Source organism: Eurosta solidaginis, chromosome 3, assembly GCF_040869045.1.
Source record: "Eurosta solidaginis isolate ZX-2024a chromosome 3, ASM4086904v1, whole genome shotgun sequence".
In the NCBI taxonomy this organism is placed as follows: domain Eukaryota; kingdom Metazoa; phylum Arthropoda; class Insecta; order Diptera; family Tephritidae; genus Eurosta; species Eurosta solidaginis.
In genome coordinates, this window is record NC_090321.1 from 48,674,952 (window position 1) to 48,697,597 (window position 22,646).

At 32.1% G+C, this 22,646-nt stretch overlaps 1 protein-coding gene and 1 pseudogene across 8 annotated transcripts in view; both read right to left on the minus strand.

Moving 5' to 3' along the window:
- Positions 1 to 22,646, minus strand: part of par-1 — a 262,434-nt gene that overhangs the window by 103,933 nt on the left and 135,855 nt on the right. For 7 of the 8 annotated variants that reach the window (XM_067771599.1, XM_067771598.1, XM_067771597.1 and 4 more), the window contains one exon: positions 2,604 to 4,245. The exons of the other annotated variant lie outside the window; for it this stretch is intronic. In XM_067771599.1, coding sequence (XP_067627700.1) covers positions 2,604 to 4,106 — 1,503 coding nt within the window. In that variant the 5' untranslated portion in view covers positions 4,107 to 4,245. Of the gene's footprint in view, positions 1 to 2,603; positions 4,246 to 22,646 lie in introns of those variants that run through there. 8 annotated transcript variants of the gene reach the window in all.
- LOC137243666 (uncharacterized) overlaps positions 7,659 to 22,646 on the minus strand; it is a 51,692-nt pseudogene continuing 36,704 nt past the window's right edge.

Below are 22,646 nucleotides of genomic sequence, written 5' to 3' on the forward strand. Positions count from 1 at the left end.
ATAAAGCAATGTTAAAAATCCAATGTTACTTATCAGTTCCGTTGAATGTGCCTGAAAATATTCCACACAATTTGTAGTATACATACACATTACAGCGGGTCAAATTGTATGGATGGTTTTTTTCCCATCAGGAGTATATCAAAACCGTAATCTACAGATGATTCTAGGAAAAATTGCTGAAGACACCATAGCTCTAAGTTAGATTTCGATGTCCCGACTTTTGCAAAATAGATATTTTGCATTTGAATGTAGGGTTTGGCCAAAAAATCTTCATAGCTTCTTATGGAATTATAAAAAAAATATCATATTGGGCTTACTTTAAAGGTATTTTACGTACATTTCAGAATCTGTCTTAATATCTATAGTGTTTTTTGAATTTTAGTAAAGAAATCAGGCTTAATTTATGAGAAATTAGCCTAAAATGAAATTTTAACTATTATATTATCATTTTTAACAAATGTCTTATGGAAATTTTTTTCTTTACAGCTAAAATAAGTTCAGAAAATTTCCAACAACTTTCATTCAGACAGTTTTTCTTTTTTCCAACTTGTTTTAGTAGAAAAAAATTTTCAAAAAAAACCTATATTTTCAAGAAATAAGCAAAAACACAATTTTTATAATTTTAATGTAATTTATTGAAAAAATTATTGATATTAGAAATTATTGAATGATAGCTCTATCATATGTAATGTACAGTTGTTAACATCTGTTTCCAAACGTGTTATAGAAAAAAAACGTGAAGGTGTTATGGCTGTTACAGCAGAAAGTCGTGAAAAACAACCACGAATGGACAGCAAAAAAGATCTTAAAAAATAATAACATACCATTACTTTTATTTTGAAAAATACGTTAAAATGGTCAATTCTAAGTAAAAAATAATTTTTTAAATAAATTACATTAAAATTATAAAAATTGTGTTTTTTGCGTATTACTTGAAAATATAGGTTTTCTTTTTGAAACTTTTTCTACTAAAACGAATTCGAAAAAAGAAAAACTGTCTGAAAATTGTTGGAAATGTTCTGAACTTATTTTAGCTGCAAAGCAAAAAAATGTCCATAAGAAATTTGTTAAAAACGATAATATAGTAATTAAAAGTTCATTTTAGGCTAATTTCTCATAATTTAAGCCTGATATCTCTACTAAAATTCAAAAACACTACAGATATTAATACAGATTCCGAAATGTACGTAAAATACCTTTAAAGTAAGCCGAATATGATATTTTTCCTATAATTCTATCAGAAGCTATGGAGATTTTTTGGCCAAACCTTACATTCAAATGCAAAATATATATTTTGCAAAAGTGGGGACCTCGAAATCGGACTTAGAGCTATGGTGTCTTGGGAAAAAAAACCATCCATACAATTTGACCCGCTCTAATACACATGTACCAAATTGTGTATAAAGAGAATAGCAACAAAAAAGACAATACTTAGAGACAAATTCATATGGCTGAGTGGATCTTTAGCCTTAACACCAGTATATTGTAGATTTAAAGTTCAAAACGCAGCTACCGAAAAGCTAGCTGATGGGGAAGTGAAATTCAGAAACATGTCCTAGCTACCATCGCCGTGTAAAAATTTGCAATTTTTCTCTAATATTAAAAATTTTTTTAATTTTTAGGAGTACGCAGATTTTTTTCCCATACAACGAATGAAAAAAAAATCTTTTTTATCAAAGAAACTTAGCAATACCTTGTCAAACAAAAATCTCAAAATTCAACGCTAGCGCCTTAAGATTTGAATTAAAAAATTCAAAGAGTAGCTTAGTGAAATTCTTAGTATAAAAAAAATGTTTGAAAAATTTTTTAAATTTCTTGGTTTTTTGTGAATTTTACTTTAAATACTGTGCTTGGATTCTTACATTGCAATCCTTTATCTTAATTGAAAGCCTACAAAAAGTTAAAGATCAAAGCAGATGTGAATACTGTATAACAAAAAACGTATACTACTTAGCTGGGCAGCACTGTGTGTGGCATTCTTGTGTTACTCAACTATTTGTTCTAAACGCAAAACTAAAATAATACTGCTATATTAAGCTGTTTTTATTTCCGAGTTACATAAATATAAAAATTTTTTTGTTTACTTTGCTGATTAAAAAAAAGATTACGCTTTTCAAATCAGTGTTTGGCAAATAAAAGATGAATTATTTTAAAGCGCATTTAATTTATTTTTTCTGCTTTCATTTCGCTTTTTTCCCTTTTCTTCATTATTCATCTTTTCGAACGAAAAACAATTTTACGCATTGGTGATACGTTATTATTATCATATATATTATTTCTAATTGCTGTTTTTATGTACGGGTCCCATTTTCGCTCTTATTTGGAATCCAAATCTATAAATAAAGTTTTGGTTGTAAAGATGGAGTTTCGGGCTATTAGCGAGCTTTGGGCAATTTTGGTCGTAGAGCTTTTGTTTAGCTATATTTTATTAAAACAATTTGTTAAAAATAAACGATTGTGAGCACACAAAGAAATCTATTTGTACTATGACACTATTGTCAATATTTGCACTGCATTACCGGCAGTTGCTATTCTACGCCAGATGGCGGTGCAAAGCTTACACACACATACATATATATTAGATACCCGCAAAATAACTTTACCTGATTATTGTTGTTTTGCATTGCTACATTGCCAACGTGTCGATTATTATATGGAGCAGCATTCGATGTAGTTGTTGCCCTTTCATTTGACGATGCTGACATATGCGGTGCAGGTGTTGCTAATTTTGGTGTTGCACTCGTTATAATATGCGGATTTGGTCTGGTCAAACGTTCACGTTCACTATGCAACACTGGCGCAGCACGTGTGCCAGCCGTTGTTGTTGTTGTTAAGGGTGCATGATGTTTGGCGACAGCAGCAGCAGCAGCGCCACTTTTATTCATTGCCGCTTGCCTTTGACTAATCATCGATTCGAATTTTTTCAAATTCTCCTCACGATGTTTATCAATAACACTCATAGCCGCAGCACCATCCGTTTTTTTGAGCGCCGATTTACCAACAGGAAAAGTGCTGCCGCTGCTAGTATTTTCATTGTTTGAAAACATAATACGTTTCGATTCGTTACCATAACGTGGTATTGATTCTCGTACAACAGCTGATGTTGATGAGTGTTGTGTTGGTGCTGCTACGGCGTTTGACGACGACGGTGAAGGCAGCAGCAATTCTTTATTAGCAACAAATTTCTTTTGTTTTATAATATCGCGCATTGCCATAGTTTCGGTGGTATTTTTTGTATCCGATGAAGTGCGCGTAATTTTTGTTTTATATGGAGCGGTGGTAACACTTTTGGAAAATGCACCCACTGAGCTACGCGCACCGGTGCCACGTTGAAAATCGGTAATTGAATCTGTTGAATTACCCATATCCGATGGTGACGTTAAATAACTAAAACCAGTGCCTGAAGCCATTTCACTATTGCCAGGTTGTAATAAATTCTCAGTTTCACCATAACGTTTACTTTGCTTCTTACGATCCAATTTCAAATCGTCATCGCTTGGTTCTCGTACATTTTCTTCCATTTTCTTAAAACTTTCTTCCATTTCGAAAATATGCTTTTCAATTGAGCCGAGCGCAAAAGAGACATTAACATCATCTTCAACTGTGAGCACCAAAGTGGGTTCTTCTTTTGTTAATTTTTTTGTTGTTATAGCCGATTCTGCGTTACGTGTTATCGTTGGTATTTTACTACGTAGTCTAACAACATCATCACCGATAATAATATCACTTTCTTTCATTGGCAAAGTCATACGTTTCGTTGGGTTGATTGCTTGTGTTAAGCGCGGTATTATTTCAATATTGTTTTTCGCATTATTATCATTGTTGCTGCACATTATGCTTGATGCACTCTGCTGTCGTCCTCCTCTTCCCCCTCCTGTATACATGATGTCCCCATCATTTAAAGCTGCATTGCTTATTAGCTTGTTTTCAACGCTATCGATATTTTCATCGCCAGTCGCTTCATCATTACTATTGTTATCGATATTTAAATCGATTTTTGTAATGTTTGGCGGTGCTGGTGGTGCCATTCCCTTGCGATGAGCTGGTAAACGAAAACTTTTGCGCGTACTATCGCTACGATTTAAATCGGGAGTCGTTGTCTCCATATCTCTCTAGCAGCACCCAAAATACCCAGCAATAATGCCAAGTATGTTTTGTTGTTGTATTTTTCTTTATAGACTTTTTTCCAAATATACTCTTTTTCACTTTTTTTTATTTATTATTATTTTTTTTAACAAAAAGGAGCTATTTTGTGCAAAAGAAATGTGTGCGGTTTGTTATTAAAAAACTGAACAATTTTATAGGGTTTACACATAGTGCGTCTGACTCGCGAGTTATGTTGACTCGTTGTCCAAATCAAACTCATTTTGATTTTTATGAGTCAACCAGAGTCTTGTTAGTGTGACATATACTAAAATATTTTCACTAACACATCGGAACTAACTCTTCACTCAGACTCAGCATGTCATATCAAAACCTATAAAAAAAGGCACATTTTGAAACCGACCCCCTCAGATTTTGATCAAATTTTGCATAGAGGTACACTTTTCCTATACAAACACCACCTCGTTTTTAGAAATTGCATTTTTGAAACATTGTGGGCGTGGCAAGGTGCCAAAGTTGTGAAAAATAACGGTAATAGGTAATTTTGTGCTTTGAATGGCTCAACCGATTCTTGGTACCATTGGAAAGGTATTCAGATCGGCTTTCGAAAACATACACTGTAAAAAAATTTTAATACACTGAAAAAAATGGTTTCCTAAAATAAAATTTTAAACTTGAAAAAAAAACTTTAAAGGCCAAGCGTTTTAAAATAAAATATATTTTTTTAGAAAGGTCTATTTAATATACATATATGTTATATCCAAAAACTAAAATGTCGTTTTCTTTCTTTTTTTTTAATTTTAAGTAAATGCATCTCTTTATATTTTGATATCATGGTATTTTTGAGCTGTGATAACTACGGAATGGCTCAACCGATTTCGAAGGTCTCGGTACCATTGGAAAGGTATTCTAATCGGCTATCGAAGTGGTACACTGAGAAAATTTTTATTACACTGAAAAGCATTTATTTTGTTTTTAAATGCTTGATCTTTGTAATTTTCTCAAAGTTTAGTTTTTAAAAAACTTAAAAAAAAATGGGTTTTCAGCGATATAAAAATTCGTACAGTATACGTTTTCGAAAGCCTATTTGAATAACTTTCTATTTGTACTAAGATCTTTAAAATCGGTTGAGTCATTCTGTAGTTATCACAACTCAAAATTACCACGATATCAAAATATAAAGAGATACATTTACTTAAAATTAAAAAAAAAAGAAAGAAAACGCCATTTTAGTTTTTGGATATGTTATATATATTAAATAGACCTTTCTAATAAAAGTATATTTTATTTTAAAACACTTGGCCTTTGAATTTTTTCCAAGTTTAAAATTTTATTTTTGAAACAAAAAAATTTTCAGTGTAAAAAACCTGGAAAACCTTTCCAATGGTACCAAGATCTTTGAAATCGGTTGAGCCATTCCGTAGTTATCACAGCTCAAAAGTACCTATTGCCGTAATTTTTCACAACTTTGACACCTTGCCACGCCCACAATTTTTCCAAAATTCAATTTCTAAAAATGAGGTTGTCTTTGTATAGGTAAAGTGTGCCTGTAAGCAAAATTTCATCAAAATCTGAGGGGGTCGGGTTCAATGCATATCGGTTTTGATATGAAATTCATCATGTGTAGATCCTATTACACGTACATAAGCCGAGTCACAGATGAATGTGTGGTGCACAGTTAAACATTTGAACCAAAATTTTTAACCCTTTATCGCTATAAACAATTTTCAATTTTTGTTGTAATAAATTGACAGCCTCTAAATTTACTACTGCCTCTTTGTAGAGAGCCTCTCACGTAACGAATTGAAAAGGGCTTGGATCTAAAAATATAGCCGAATTCCAAGAAATCTATACCAATGGGTTGCTACCCCACTATTTTTCAGACAGAAATCCATGCAGTAGAGAATGTCTAGGAAGAAGCTTATCATCGAGGAGTATCCTCTTTATCTCAGACAGCTTGGCAGCCTTGCGTACTTTGCACTCTTTCCCAATTACTTCTAAGCTAGTGGATGAATGCATTGGAGTCCTAAATTATCTGGGAGCACAAAACAAGTTTTTATTAGGAGCGGTCCCCGGGTATCAGGAACATGAGTACTACAAGGGACGCTCTGCCAAGGCAGAGACTCTCTCTCTCTCTCTGGCGTGGCTCTTAATCCCTTCGTGATATGGAGTAAAAAGCCTGAAGAGGTACTTAAATACATTAAAAGCATCCACGCACAGTAATAGGCTGGAAGGTAGAGCACAACAGATCTTAATAAAAGTCGCATTTAATCGAGGCCTAAGAATAATAACAATACTACTGAGTTTTTAATTCTATTTCGTTTAAATTTAAATTTTAAACTTCAAGGTTTAAAAACAAAAGCAATAAGGTAAGTTACGTAATACAAATTTGATAGCTCGGAATGCAAAGCGCATGATTCGGATCCAAAGCACATCGACTCGAAAAATGCCGACGGACCGCATTCTGGTTTAAATCCGAAATCAAATTCTGCGCACTAATTTTCAAGAAAACCGTTATAATGGAAATTTTAAACCAACTTTGGTTTGGTCGGTATATGCAATACAAAAATGTTTCAATTTAAGCTCAAACCTTTAACCGCTTATCGACAGTTAGCTTAGAAATTAAAGTCAACAACAGTTATTCGTTAGGCTAACGACGCTTGACACCTCTAATCTGTTAAGTACTATAAGCTGGTATGTAAATTGTTCAATTAATCGTGTATCGAGGAAATACGAAGAAAAATATAGCAATAGAGAAAATACTTATACTTAAGCTAGGTTTTACAATCTGCTGATTTGTGAAATTTTTATTGTCACATAAATCGGTAGTTTTTGAGATTTTAAAGAGTTTATAAACTAAGTAAATAAATAATAAACCTATAATTTGATGAATTAAAGAAAAAATGATTTTTTAATAATTACTTATTTTTGTTTTTTATAAAATTTTGTTTAAATTTTTTTACTTGTTACTATGGCAGCACTGTAGGTGTTTAGGAGAGTTAAATTTCAGGTATAAGAAATTTTTTAAGTACAAATTAAAGAAAACAATTTTTAAAATTTTTTTATTTTCTATTAAATATTTTTAAAATTTTTTTAATTTTTATTTTATTTATTTTTATTTCTCTATGTTTTTATTTTGCTTTTTTATTATATTTCTTTAAACGATTTTTTACATATTTTCTATTACTTTTTCATTTTTGTTTCCTATTGGTTTTTAAATTTTTCTATTAATTTTTTTTTCACATTTTTAAATTTATATTTTTTATCTCTTTTATTTAAATTTTTTAATAAATTTTTTTATTTTTACTTTTCTATTAATTTAAAATTTTTTTATTTCTCTATTAATTTATTTTTTTTCTATTAATTCTTTTTTTTATTTTTTTACATTATTATTCTTGATGACATTTTTTTTATAGTTTTTTCTTCATTTCTAGTTTTAAGGATTTTTTCACATTTTTAATTTCATATTTTTTATCTCTTTATTTTATTTTTTTAATAAATTTTTTTATTGCTCTATTAATTTTTTATTTTTATTTTTTAATTTCTCTATTAAATTATTTTTTTCTATTAATTTTTATTCAAATTTTTTAAATAACTATTCTTTATGAACATTTTTTATAGTTTTTTTCTTCATTTCTAGTTATATGGATTTTAAAATTTTATTTAGTTTAATTAATTAAATTAATGTTTGATTAATTTTTCTCAATTTTACTTTACTATGGCAGCACCGTAGGTGTTTAGGAGAGTTGAATTTCAGGTATAAGAAATTATTTTTGTACAAATTAAAGAAAAGGAATTTTTTTAACTTAGTTTTACTTTCTCTTAATTATTTTTTTATATTATATTATTTTATTTATTTTTATTTTTGTTTTTCTTTTGCTTTTTTTATTATATTTCTTTACAACTTTTTTAAAATATTTTTTATTACTTTTTTATTTTTCTTTTCTATTGGTTTTTTTTATTTTTTTTATATTTCTATTAATTTTTTTATTTTTAATTTTATATTTTTTATAACTTTATTATTTTATTTTTTAATAAATATTTTATTTTTACTTTTCCATGAATTTTTATTTCTCTGTTAATTTTTTGTTTATTTTTTATTTCTCTATTAATTTTTTATATTTTTTTCTTATTAGTTTTTTATTATTTATTTTTATTTCTCTATTAATTTTTTTTTCATCTCTATTAATTTTTCATGTTTTTTTTTATTTCTAAATTTATTTTTTTTTTCTCCATTGATTTTTTATTTTTTTAATTCTCTATTAATTTTAAATTTTTTTTATTTCTCTATTAATTTTTAATTTCTCTATTAATTTTTAATTGTTTCTTCATTTCTCTATCAATGTTTTATTTCTCTATTAGTTTTTAATTTTTTTTATTTATCTATAAATTTTTTATTTCTCTATTAACTTTTTATTTTTTTATTTCTCTATTTATTTTTAATTTTTTTTCCTTATTCATTTTTTTATTCCTCTATTAATTATTTTATTTTTTTTATTTTCTACTAATTTTTATTTTTTGTTTATCTATTAATATTTTAATATATGTTTTTTGCTGGCTCAAGGTCCAAATTAAAACACAAACGTTTCGTCTTTTTTGTCAATATATTTCGGTTACCCTTCGGTAACCATCCTCAGGACACTATTAACAACATAAAAACATCACAATATAAAACAATGTACAATATAAAAAATTTTTTTGTAAACAAAAAATCACATACATGATAAATATCCGATCTGTCTAATGTGTCTACTGTTGTCGCTTGCTCTCTAACAAATGCCTGTACAAATGTGCGCTGTGGTCTATGTCCGTTTTATAATTCATTCGTATGTTTGTAGGTACGTTGATTATGTGAAGCATTTCCAATGTAAAACGTTTCCCGTATTGTTGTTCTTGTTCAAGTATAGTTGCTCTGTCAAAGTTAGGAGAATGCCCGGTACTTTTACAGTGGGACATAAGGGCTGTTTTATGAAAGTTTGTGTTGTGGGACTGTTTGTAGTCAGACTTGTGTTGTGACAGTCTGGTTTTTAACTTTCCTTTTGTTGTACCCACATATATGCTATTACATGGCTCATCCGTTTTACCGTTAAATGGAATTTTGTAAACGTTACTTTTTCGGGTTTTTTATATTGTACATTGTTTTATATTGTGATGTTTTTATGTTGTTAATAGTGTCCTGAGGATGGTTACCGAAGTGTAACCGAAATATATTGACAAAAAAGACGAAACGTTTGTGTTTTAATTTGGACCTTGAGCCAGCAAAAAACATATATTAGAATATAAAGGTCGCTAAATCATCAATTATTAATATTTTGTTTTTTCTTATTTCTCTATTAATTTTTTATTTTTCTTATTTCTCTATTATTATTTTTTCCTTTTATTATTTTTTCCCCCTTTTTTATTATTATTATTTTTTTCTTTATCAAACAATTTTTTATATTTTTTTTAATGTGTATTTCATTTTGTTTTTAATTGTTTGTTAATTTGTTTATTTAATTAATAATTTTTTTTCCATATTTCTCTATTTTTCTTTACTCGGCAGCACTGAGAATTAGTTGATTGTCCTGTCGAAGTTTAGTCGGGTTCAGTGCTTAGTTAATTAGGATTAAGTGCGGCGTGTATCAGTGCTCTTAAATTGAACTTATGACTGGGTTTTAGATTGCGAAGGAAACTAATTAAAATGATAAGGTGGATAATGAAAAAGAGATGAAAAGAAATTACTTTTCAAGTGAGTTAAAACTTTGAAAAATAAAAATTAAAATATAGTGAAATGTTTGAAATCAAATTTCCTATAATGTTTACTATTGCTGACGTTTGTTTATAATTAAAAAGAAGAAATCTGCGAACGTCAGATGAATAAATAACACAAAAAAATACTGAGACGATAAATGTGACAATAAAATAAATGATATTACAACATGTGTATTATTTCAGTGCTTACATAGATATTTTACTAAAATAATTTACAATTTGTGTGTTCGAGTTGTTATTATGCTATACTACACTAATCGTAATATTATAAGGTTACAGTTGCTACAACTGATGGCCTCACTGATGCAAAAACACAGAGCACACTAGTCAACACATTGCATCGTTCTGAGTAATCACTAATCTAGTAGTGCTTGTCGTTTTTACTCTGAGCTCGTTATATGGATTTTGAAATTGAAAGTAATTAAAAGTGCAGACCTTAAGCATAGATTAAACTTTAACAGAACGTAGTTTCATGTTCCATTCAACAAATACATACATTTGAATTCAATCCGGCGTTGTTTGCAAACTAGTGTATCATTGGTTTATTTTTCATAATTTACATATGAAATATTGTCGCTCAATATTAAGAAATCACGTTAAAATAAAAAATTATTTCTTCGAAATTCCTTTTTTGAAAGAATTGCTGGTTCCATAGCGTGAAAACGTCGGATTACGTAGTCTTTAAAATACGTTACATTACATTCACATTGCGCCATAAACTCGAGTTTATGAACCATTTTGAATTTAGCAGTTGGCATTAAACACAAAAATACCCCATTAACTCGAGCTTATGCCGCAACGTGAATGTAACATAAGTCCAGAGTGACAGTTCCTACACTAAAAGAAAAAAACCTGGTAAATCAACCGAATCACGGGCCAATTCTATTGAGATTTCTGTCAACATTTATCCATTGCAAGGAGCTGTTCGCTTCACACAAATTGTCGATTTTGAATGTACATTTTCAACAGTCGAAACAACAGAAAAAAAAAATGCATCAAGTGCAAGCTCCAGCTCTGCTTAAAAAAAATAATAAATACAAATTTGCGGGGCGACTCCGAAATTTTTTTCTAATTGAAAAAACAATTTTTTAAGATTTTGATGTTGCTTTTTCCAGACCTTAAACATAAAAATTACGGTGTGGTAGGCAAAGTTTTCGATGTTGTTTTTTATAACCGAAGAGAAAAAAGTTTTTCCAGACGAGTACACAGCCAACCCAAAATAAGCCTTTGAATCAAGTTATACTAAGCAGAATATTTAAAAACATAGCGCATGAGATGAAATGTAGGAAGCTTGGCAATGATTTGAGGAAAAAGCTTTTGAACGATTGGTTCAGCAACACTTACATATTGTGACGAATATTAGCATCACTAAGCTGTTAGTAAATAATCACGCAACAACAAAAACATGAAGCAGCCACTCTTATGTACGTGTACACATCAAAGCTAGCAACACTTATGTAGAAGGCGACGAAGAGCTATCTCACACACACAGATGTGGTCATCAGCCGAAGTAGTTGCTCACACATACACACGCATATGGCTATAAAATATACATGTACTTATATAGCTGGTAACTAACCAAGCAGAAGATACAAAAGTTCTAGAAGGTGAAACGTCTAGACCTTAGGAGAAATATGCGAACGAAGCAACGGAGAGTATAAAAGCAGCGCAAGCTGAGTAATCAGTAATCAGTTTGATTTAAACACGCAATTATTCGTGGAGTATGTGTCATTGTGAAGTACTCTCAAAGTAGTCTAATAAGGACCATTTTGCATTACTGAATATTGGAGTGATTTATTCAACAGTTTAGCGATAAGCGGAATTTCCCAGAATTCGTTACAATATGTACGACGGTTTATAGGGTAGATCTGATGTCCGAACATACTAATTGGTTGAATAATTTGAATTTTGATTGATTTGTTGTTAATTTTATTCATCTTCAGTTGCTTTTTATGCTGTTGTAGCCCGAAGGCCTTGGGGAGTGTTATCGATGCTGATGGTCCTTTGCCGGAAGCAGATCCAGTACCAAGCCCGACCATCTCGGGAACGATTTGTTATGACCACATGCGACCATCTAGGCCATCCCGCCCTCCCACCCCCTAGATCCATGACGAGCTCGGGGTCGCAAGAGCCTCGGATGTTAATGAAACAGGATTCGCCACGGATAGGTGAGGTTGACAATTGGGTTTGGAGAAGCTATATATTGCTCTGGCCACCTGAAAGGGTTGCGCTATACAATCCCTTGAATCTATTTGGTATTTTAGTCGCCTCTTACGACAGGCATACCTACCGCGGGTATATTCTAAGTCCCTAACCCGCTGGGGGGAGAGTTGCTTTGTATGTTTTTTTTTTGTTTTAATTTAATGATTATTAAATTTTCCCTGTCAACATTTACTATCACGCAAGTCACTAAATCGATACGACATTTCTGAAAAAAGTATCCCCAGAGATAACGCCCTTGCTCCGAAATCATACCAGCTTTCGCGAAGAACTCTTCCTCGAAAGCTCAACGCCAGTTAGATGCGAAAGCGATTCAGGATTTAGGAACTATTCCGATAGGACTGGAAGTTACTAAAGGGGTATTCCATAGTAACGGGAGGGACATTTTTACTCCATATTCACTCAAAGTTTAAGTAATTTCTCTTTAACTAATACTTATAGAAGTTTTGAACTTTTATTACTAGATGGCGAATACTCATTTGATACAAAAATAAAGAACTTAGGTGTGTTATTTACACAAGGAAAAATTTTTTTTTTCAAAGTTTTCTGAGATAGGGATAGGTGATATTCCACATTGGTGAAAACAATTTATATGGTAGAACATCAGTCGACTGCTAATACGCGTCCAAGTATTTTGGGGAGGTGTCAAAAGACGCCTTTTGACCACTGTATCATTAATACGAAGGCCGAAAAAAGTTCGCATCCATCGAAAGATGTTCACGAAAACCCGAAAATTACCCCGCATCACTCAGAAACCGTGGATGGGTGGAATTCATAGTATTTTTGCGCAGAATACCTTTCTGCATTCGGCAGCGCTAAAAAAAATAGCCTACCTACAACAAAATTACAACTCTCCCGATATTTGTGGACGCGTATTATCTATCGACCGCTGTTCTAGACTTTAATCCAATATATCATTAATTCAAATTGAAAATCAAATAGAAAAGTCGTAGAAAGCTGGAAAATAATTCCTTTTTAGAGGGACTTTACAATTTTCTTTAATGGTACGTTCTAACAAGAGAGAGATAAGAAATATGTAATACAATTAATAATTATTATGATTTAATTTAACTTATCCTACATGTTAGAAATATTATTTTTTTATTGTTAGTGAAAAAAAATAAAACTGCCCGCTATTTACTGTTCTTACCCTAAATATACATTACGTAGAATATAAAAATAGAACACAAAAAGGCAATGTCCCATGAGCCTTCTGAAAATATGTACATACTATATATTAAAAACAAAAATGTATACGTCATTTATCCATTCAGTAGCGTCATGCTTTTGAGGAAAGAAAAAAATGTTGACACAATTCTAATCAGAATGCGGGAACAACGGTCAAAACAAACTAAAAATGATTTCAAGGATGTACAAACATTCAAAATTATATACTGAAATGTGGTCTTTCTTATTTTGAATTGCGGAAAGTTGGTTTTAAACAGTGATGCATTCGAGAGCTTCGGAAAACAATTCCGCGTTCACCATGCCTGCTCCATGAACCAGACCTATGAGTCAGAGTTCTATTCAGAATAAACACCGTAAAATTCCGTGAGATTCTGAGCGTAGAGGCCATTGCATGACGTGGTTCAATATGGGATTTTCTATGAATTTTCTTATTACTTTCATATGCACTGTCATATTTCCGATCTTTAGCTCAGAGATATTTTGAATTCTTAGTGCAGCAAGTGTTGCCTATTCCTTTGTTAGTATAGAGAAGGGAGGTTGTCTTACTAAGGCACTAACCCAGCAAACACAGTTTCTAACGTTAGAGAAATATTGTAATTTTACATTAGAATTCTAATGTAGTTCTCTAATGCATTTCGAATCGAAAACTGGGTTAGAGAACTAGGTTAGAATTCGACTGTGAAACGTTTCGAATACCACTAGAAATGCGATGGTATGATTATTGTCACAATTATCGATTATTTGCACGACATGATCACTTAGTGTTATACAAACAAAATAAAAATAGTGAGAAGTTGTGTGGAAATATTATAAGCTGCGAAATAGGTTTTTTTTATTTATAACTAGCAGACCCGGCAGACGTTGTTCTGCCCTAAATTTGGTATATCTGCATACATTTTAATAAGCTTTTTCCATCTAACTATGCCCTCGCCCCTCTACACTTTTTCCTAATCTTTGTATTCACTCCTCCCTCCGTATTTTTCGCTTCATCTATCTCCATCTTCGTCTCATTCTATCTCTTTCTCAGTCTCCTTCTCTCTTTTCTCTTCTCTCAAGTTTTTCTCATTCTTCTTCATATCTTATTGCCAGTCTCAGAGGGTGGTATGTATTTTGTTCCAGTCCCATTCCGAGTCTCAGTCTCAGTCCCAGTCCTAGTCCTAATCCCAATCCCAGTCCGTCTCTGGTCTACTTCCCAGAAAAAAGCATCGTAAATATTAATACAGGCAAATTTATATACCAAGTTTCAGGCAAATCGAATAGGGCGCATGTAAATAGGTATGTGAGTATTATTAATTCATGTCTTTATTTCGGCTTCGCATGCGTATTTATCAGTTTTGCCAGGTTGATGCGACTAAATCGAATATCACAATGAAAATTACTTTAAAGCAACAGCTTTCATTTGATATCCATAATACACACACGTTCTAGGGGTATTCGGGTCCATGTTTTGGCCTATCTCTCGAGACTCTAGTCACCCAGCGGTGTAAAACTTACTCTATACTAAAGCATACAGCAACAGCTTCAATTTGATACCCATAATGTAAAAACACATTCTAAGGTGTATCCGGGTCCACGTTTTGGCCTATATCTCGAGACACTAAGTCACCCAGCGGCATAAAACTTACTCTTTACTAAAGCACACATCAACAGCTTCAATTTGATATCCATAATGTAAAAACACATCCTAGTGTTACCCTGATCCACGAGACCCTAGCCACCAATAGGTATGAAAACTTCCCTGTACTAAAGCACTAATCAACAGCTTCAATTTGATACCCATAATGTAAAAACACTATCTACATAGGTGTTCACGGGCCCACGTTTTGGCCTATATCTCGAGACCCTAGTCACCCAGGGGTATGAAAATTACCCTCTACTAAAGCACTCATCAACAGCTTCCATTTGATATCCATATTCTATAAACATATTCTAGGGCTACCGGGTCCACGTTTTGGCCTATATCTCGATCCTGAATTTTCTTTGCTATAAACCTCACGAAGCCCGAGACCTTTCCAACGAATGCAAAACCGTGGAAATCGGTTCATGCGTTCTGGAGTTATAGCGTCAGGAAGGAAAACCCGACTTATTTTTATATTATAGATTATAGATAATAAATACTAGTAAGTGAAAACGAATCAAAAAAAGTTAAAATGGGAAAGCGAGCAGATTATTGAAGTGCTATTTGAATGGCATGAAGTACAAAAAGTACCATTAATCTCAAAAGACTGCATTTAACTGCTTTATATTTGTGCAACGAATATATTTAGGTTTTAAGTACGGTTTTAATTGAAAAAGCCTTTGAAATATGTTCATTCTTCATACATAAGCTTATAACCAAATAAAAGTATTTGATATAATGAACCAATGAAAATTTCGCTGATTTTAAATAATTGAACACGAGCCGGACCCGTGCGCAACCAATATAAGTATCGTATCAAATATCAACAGAAATCAGATGTCTATCAGTCAATTAAAAGTTACAGCTTGCGCTGTCATCTAGCGCACAATAGCAACTGCCGGTAATGCAGTGCAAATATTCACAATAGTGCTATAGTACAAATAGATTTCTTTGTGTGCTCACAATCGTTGATTTTTAACAAATTATTTTAATAAAATATAGCTACACAAAAGCACTACGACCAAAATTGCCCAAAGCTCGCTAATAGCCCGAATCTCCATCTTTACAACCAAAACTTTATTTATAGATTTGGATTCCAAATAAGAGCGAAAAAGGGGCCCGTACATAAAAACAGCAATAAGAAATAATATATATGATAATTGCGCTTCACTTCAAAATTCTCATTAGAAACCTATTAGAAATTTACGTTAGAATTCCAAACCGAGAAACGAGAATGCTATAATTCGCGACAGTTTCACAAATTGCCCTCTAACCTTCTACCTTAAAGAAACACATTAGAATTCGATTCGTCTTCTAATCGTTTTCTAACCTAAATGTTTGCTGGAAAGTGCAATGCAGAGGACGTTCTCATCTCACCCATTAACAAACTAGTTGTTGTTGTTGTTGTTGTAGCGATAAGGTTGCTCCCCGAAGGCTTTGGGGAGTGTTATCGATGTAATGGTCCTTTGCCGGATACACATCCGGTACCACAGCACCATTAAGGTGCTAGCCCGACCATCTCGGGAACGATTTATGTGGCCACATTAAACCTTCAGGCCATCACCTCCCTCCCCACCCCCAGGTTCCATGAGGAGCTCGGGATCGTCAGAGCCTCGTCTGTTAGTGAAATAGGATTCGCCGCGGATAGGTGAGCTTGACAATTGGGTTTGGAGGAGCTATATATTGCGCTGGCAACCTGAAGGGTTGCGCTACACAGCCCCTTGAATCTGGTATTTTAGTCGCCTCTTACGACAGGCATACCTACCGTGGGAACATTCTGACCCCCTAACCCGCTGGGGTAAAACAAACTAGTCGATGCAGTTTGCTTAATTTTGTTATTGCTATTCTTTGTGTGGTCTTCACAACAGTATTAAATGCCCAGAATACCATTTTGGGATATAGATTTTATGTTTTGCCAGAGAATTGAGTGCAGACGAAGAAAGCCGTTGAAGCTGTGTTTTAGTTACGATCTAAATATTTTGCTTCCATTGAAAATCGGATTTCGGTACCACCCAGGGATGGTTCAGGCATAGATAGTTTTCTGCTACGGGTAAAAGGCACAAGGACAATTTCATTAGGACTGATATACAATCCTTTGGTATCACACAACCTTTCTATGATGCCCTGCGCATGTTGTTGCATGTGATTGAATATTGTTTTCTCGTGCATTCCTGTGATGCAGATTACTAAATTATCTGCATACCCTTGCGGGGCAAATCCATTGGATTTCAGTAACTGAAGCAGGTCATCTATAACTAGGGTCTACGAGAGAGATGAGAAAGTACACCCCCTTGAGGTCATCCCTTAGTGGCCAAAATTGACTCAGTTCTCCCACCCAGCTCAAAAATGATTTTTCTTCTCCTTGGTTTGGATAGCACCCAGCAAATGATCATTAGGCTTATTTCCTTGTCGTCTCAGTGGATTTCTCTGACGAATACGACCCAGTGTCAGGGCGTCATATAAAATCTGGCCGTAAACTTCTGGCTCTAAAGGGCTTCACACTTGAATTTAAATTGTATGGTTTATATAGCTGTATACTCAACATTTTATGGGAAGTTTATGGACAAAATATTTACTTTAAGATTTTCAACTACATTGGTGACTTTTAGCAACATTTTTCAATTTTCTTCACAATTCAAATTATAGTCAGGTGGACATAAACAGCATGCAATGAAAAAGATCTGCACTTTTAAAGCACAAAATTAACAATAGTTTCAACTTAAACTAAATTTACACCATAGATATAAACTTAGGGTTAGTTTATACAATAAATTACAGCTTAACATACATCATACACATTCGCAAGCACAAAGTATCTGTGTGAGTAGTTGAATAAATCAGTTTAAAATTCCGTAGTCATAAAAAAAAGATATTTGTTTAAATATCAAATGCAAAGCTAAAAAATATAATGTTAATGCAAAAATAAATAAACAAAATCAAAATTTTGTCAAACACTTTGACCCAAACTTATAAAGAAATGAAAATTTGAAGTGAGCTGCAGTGGTGAAAGTGTAGCCTTTTTTATGCAATACTGGAAGATTTGAAGGTATTTTTTTTTTTTTTTTTTTTGGAAAATTTAAGAAGGGAGCACGACGCAAATTCTCGGAGGAAAATAGCACCAATTATTTAATTAAAAATCTATAAACAATGAAAGTCAAAGTTAGAGCTCAACTAAGTCAAATAGTTCGGACCTAACTGCTTAGCTGTGATAGTTTTTTTTTTAAATCGCAGTTAACAAAAAGTTAATGAATTGAAAGCCATAAAAAAATTAAAAATAGGAAAAAATAAAATTTAAATAAAGCAGTAAGGAAGTCTAAATTTGGATGAAACCGAACATTACATACCCAGCTGTACACTTGAAATGCTGTTGTTGTTTGTTTTGTGTGCTTGATAGTGTTACAAGGCTGCGCAATAATACATAATACATATGGTTCTATTCTGAACTAATTTTCGTTTAAAAGAAGCAAAAAGGATACAGGGGCTAACACCAATGACCTTGAGCGGGTAATAACGCAGTTTTCCTTCAGATATGGGGATTTCCCTACTGTTTATTTTAAAATAAAGATAGAACAATAAACATAAACACACAAGTGCCATTGTACTAAAAGCGTTATTACAAAAAAGGGCTGGGTTATTAACGAAATTTTCCAACTTTTACGATAAATAGCTTATTACCTGCATCTACGCACTTTTACAAAATCTTTTATATAAAAGAAGGCGATTTAACCGATTTAGTCCATTTTTACTGAAAATATTTTCTGTTAAACACCAAATTTTCGTCGAGTTAGTGCTCCAGAAACGTTGGGAAATGCATTGTAAGAAAGGGGCAGTGCCACGCCCATTTTTCAAGATTTGAATTTTTTCAATTTCTGGTTATTATGGCACAAAATACGATTGGTACAAAACTATTTTTCGCTAAGATTTAACTTATTATTTTTGCCTACGACCCTTTTTAAAGTCATTTATATAAAAGTGGGTGTGTCCTTAACTAATCTTATCCATTTTCACAGGAAATATTTCCTGCTATAAGGAAAATATGCGTACCCAATTTTGTTACGATATATAAATTTTTCTTCGAGTTATGGCTCCCGAAACATTGAAAATTGCTTAGACAAAAAAAGGGCGGTGCCACGACCATTTTTTAAAATGTGAAGTTTTTCCTATTTATTGTTTTAAATCCACTTGGGAATGAAATACCATTGATATAAAGCTCTTTTTTGCAAAGATGGTCCTTAACAGATTTCGTTAATTTTTCTTCAAAGCATTCCTTATAGTAAAGGCAACCTCTCTGCCGAATTTTGTTACGATAGGTTTAACGATATTTGATTTATCATTAATAATATTTGTAAAATTGATTTTATCACAAGTAAGCGGTGCCGCGCCCATTTTAAACAATTTTTCAAAATTTGTATCAAGAGTCTCAATATCAGTCCACATGTCAAATTTCAACATTCTAGGTGTATTATTTACTAAATTATCAGGATTTTTGTGTTTTCCAAAATGTTATATATATAAAAAGTGGGCGTGGTTTCGCTCATTTTCAATACCAATCTATTCTGGGTCCAGATAAGCTCGTGTACCAAAGTTGGTGAAGATATCTCAATATTTACTCAAGTTACCGTGTTAGCGGACAGACGGACATACGGACGGACTGACATGGATCAATCAATTTTTTTTTCGATACTGATGATTTTTATATATGGAAGCCTATATCCATCTCGATTCCTTTATACCTGTACAACCAACCGTTATTCAATCAAAATTAATATACTCTGTGTGCAAAGCACAAGTAAGGACGACACTTCATACCTTTCATGAATGGGGTTGAACAATAATCTTATCCCATTCGTAATAGCCAAATAATCGGCTGTATAAGATGTGAAATATATAGTGAACAGATGTACATACCTATGTAGTATGTAAGCAAGATAAATATAAAATAAAAAATTGGTAGGTACTTTGTGTGAGGAAGCAAAGTTTAACGTTTTTTGTGGTCTGCATGAAATATCTATGACCATGAATCACTTATCCCAACAATATATGACGTAAACGTAATTTTTTATGAAATTTGAAGCTTCTAGCCATTAAAAAGAGGCAGTAATTACGAAAAGCTTCTTATCTGAACAATCGGTTGTATGGGATACATACCATATATATGTACGACCGATCTCAATGATTTTTACAGACAACAATATTTCCTATATGCGAAAACATATGGTGAAGTTTGAAACTTCAATCTGATAAATTGAGGAAGATATGACAAAAAGTATCTTTTTTGAAAAATCTGCTGCGATCCGGCCGGTTCCGACAAATGTCTAATCGGACACCTAAATACACCCGCTCGCCAAATTTTATCAAGATATCTCAAAAATTGAGGGACTAGTTTGCATACAAACAGACAGACGGACAGACGGACATGGCTAAATCAACTCAGCTCTTTGTCCTGATCATTTCGGTATACTTATTGGTTGGTCTATCTATTTTCTTTTAAGGACTTACAATTTTGAGATTCGTGACAATGTTAATATACCATTTCATTTCCATAGAGTATAAAAACAAAAAACAAAAAGTTAAATAAAATTTGACTTCAACGAAAATTATAAAAACATGAGCCTAATACCTATGTACATATATGACACTACTTTATTTGGTCTCGGACTCCAAGCTAGAAAAACTTTATCGGAACTTCAAAATACAAAAACAATTTCTACCATGAGAAAACGAGACCACTATTTCCCCAAAATTTGTGAGTTTGACATGTTTTTGTTTATGTTTCAAATTTAATTTTTTCATTAAGATGTTTAACAATATAAACAATGCAAATACCACGGGAAAATTATTTCGGTCTCTGATGGTTAACTTTTTTCACAAGAAAGTTTATTTAAGTTGTGTTGCACAAAATTTTAAAACTAAAAACAAAATTTTCATTTGTCCGAAAAAATAAAGAAAAAAGGCCGAATGTCAAAAAACCTATCGAAATACAAACTGGCTTGTTTGTTTTTAATAAACTAGGTGGTATTTTTCTTGTATTTCGCTAGTTTTTTGACAAATAGTTTACACACTTACACCAGTACTGAAAGCGTATTAGGAGAGAGGGCGACAAAAAATATTAGAGAAAATAAAGTAGTGTTATATAAGCACCGTTTTCTAATGTAAACTTTAAAATTTATCTGCTCTATAAACACATTTTATTCACAGAAAATTAATCGGAGAGATAAACCTTTACCTTTAAAAGTTTACTTGAGAAAAAGGTCATAAAGTTATCTAAGAGGAGTCGCGATATAGTACGCACCTAAAGACATGAAGGTAGTAAAATCAACAAATCAGGTTTGTTGGTCTTGAATTAACAGACATTCAGTAAAATTGATCGCGTTATGGTTAATTCAACCGAGTTTTTTTTTCATCAAAAAAAAAACAAATTTGTTTAGTTATTTCAACAGAAGCAAACTGTTGGTCTTAAGTTAACAATATTTTGTACAAATGCCAGATTCTTAAACAGTCTTACTGATTTTTATGTTAAAATAACTGTCAATATTATGTAAATGCATCAGCTAATTTTAAAGATAAACTTACGTTCACGGCGCTCACAATTTTGTTCTTGTCACTATCATGCAAAAGTTTGTTATTTTAACAGTTTTCATTGGTAATGTTAGGGTGACATTGATAATTGTTAGTTAACAGAGCACAGCTAGCCCAGCACACCGAAAAACCTGGGTTCAAGGCATGCAAAAAACTTTTAATCTTTAGAAAGAATTTTTTTTATAAATTGCTGTTTTTATGTGGCTCATATTTTTATGACATGTTTTTTTGTCGTTTTTGTCTTTTTTTTTCATTTGACCGCTGAATCAACAATTTGTTGATTCAACAGCCAGTTGCGATGATCCTGGATTTAATCGCCGGGCAAAGCAACATCAAAAATTAAGAAAATAGTTTTTTTCAATTAGAAAAAAGTTTTTGTAGCGGGGTCTCCCCTCGGCTGTAATTTGATAAACACTTCGAGTACATTTCGGCATAAAACATGTAGGTCCCGTCCCGCCAAATTGTAGGAAAAATTTAAAAAAAAATCTCCTCGGAGATTATCGTGCCTTGCTTTTATTTTATTTGTTAAAAATTTACAAAAAAATCGTTTGAAGTAACCCGTAATTCGGTTAATTTACCAGTTTTTTTTTTTTAACTTGCAGTGCAAAGAAAAGGGAAAAACAAAATTGGCTACTTTCTTCTCCTGGAAACCATCGTGGCTCACTTTGTTTCAAATCTCAGGTGGGATTAGCTACTAATATTTAGTCTTCCTAAGCTTTTTTTAAGCTTTTGCTTTCATTCAACACTTTTAAACTCTGAGCCTGTGGGAAACTCTAAGAAAAAACTGCTCTCTAGATTCAATGTGTTGCCGGCTTAGATCAATTGACATTTGGTGCGTTTGTGTCATTTCTGTCTAAGCTGTTGGATTATTTGCACTTAAAAAAAAACACTTAAATAGTACATGCGATTTTATACAATATTTTTTTGGTTTAAAAAAGAAATCATAATTAAGTACGAAAAATAACAAATATTATTTGCATTCGCTTAAAGTATGTAGTTGGTTTTTTAGTTTAGTTTAGTTTTTTTTTTTTTTTTTTTTTTGGAATTAGGATGGGTAGCTGAAACATCTGAAATTAAATACAACAAAAAATTAGCTTTCATTTTACGAGTCATTTATTAAAATATTCTACAATAAGAAAAAAACAAAGATTTATGAGAAAAAGTTAATGTTATTACAACAATAGTA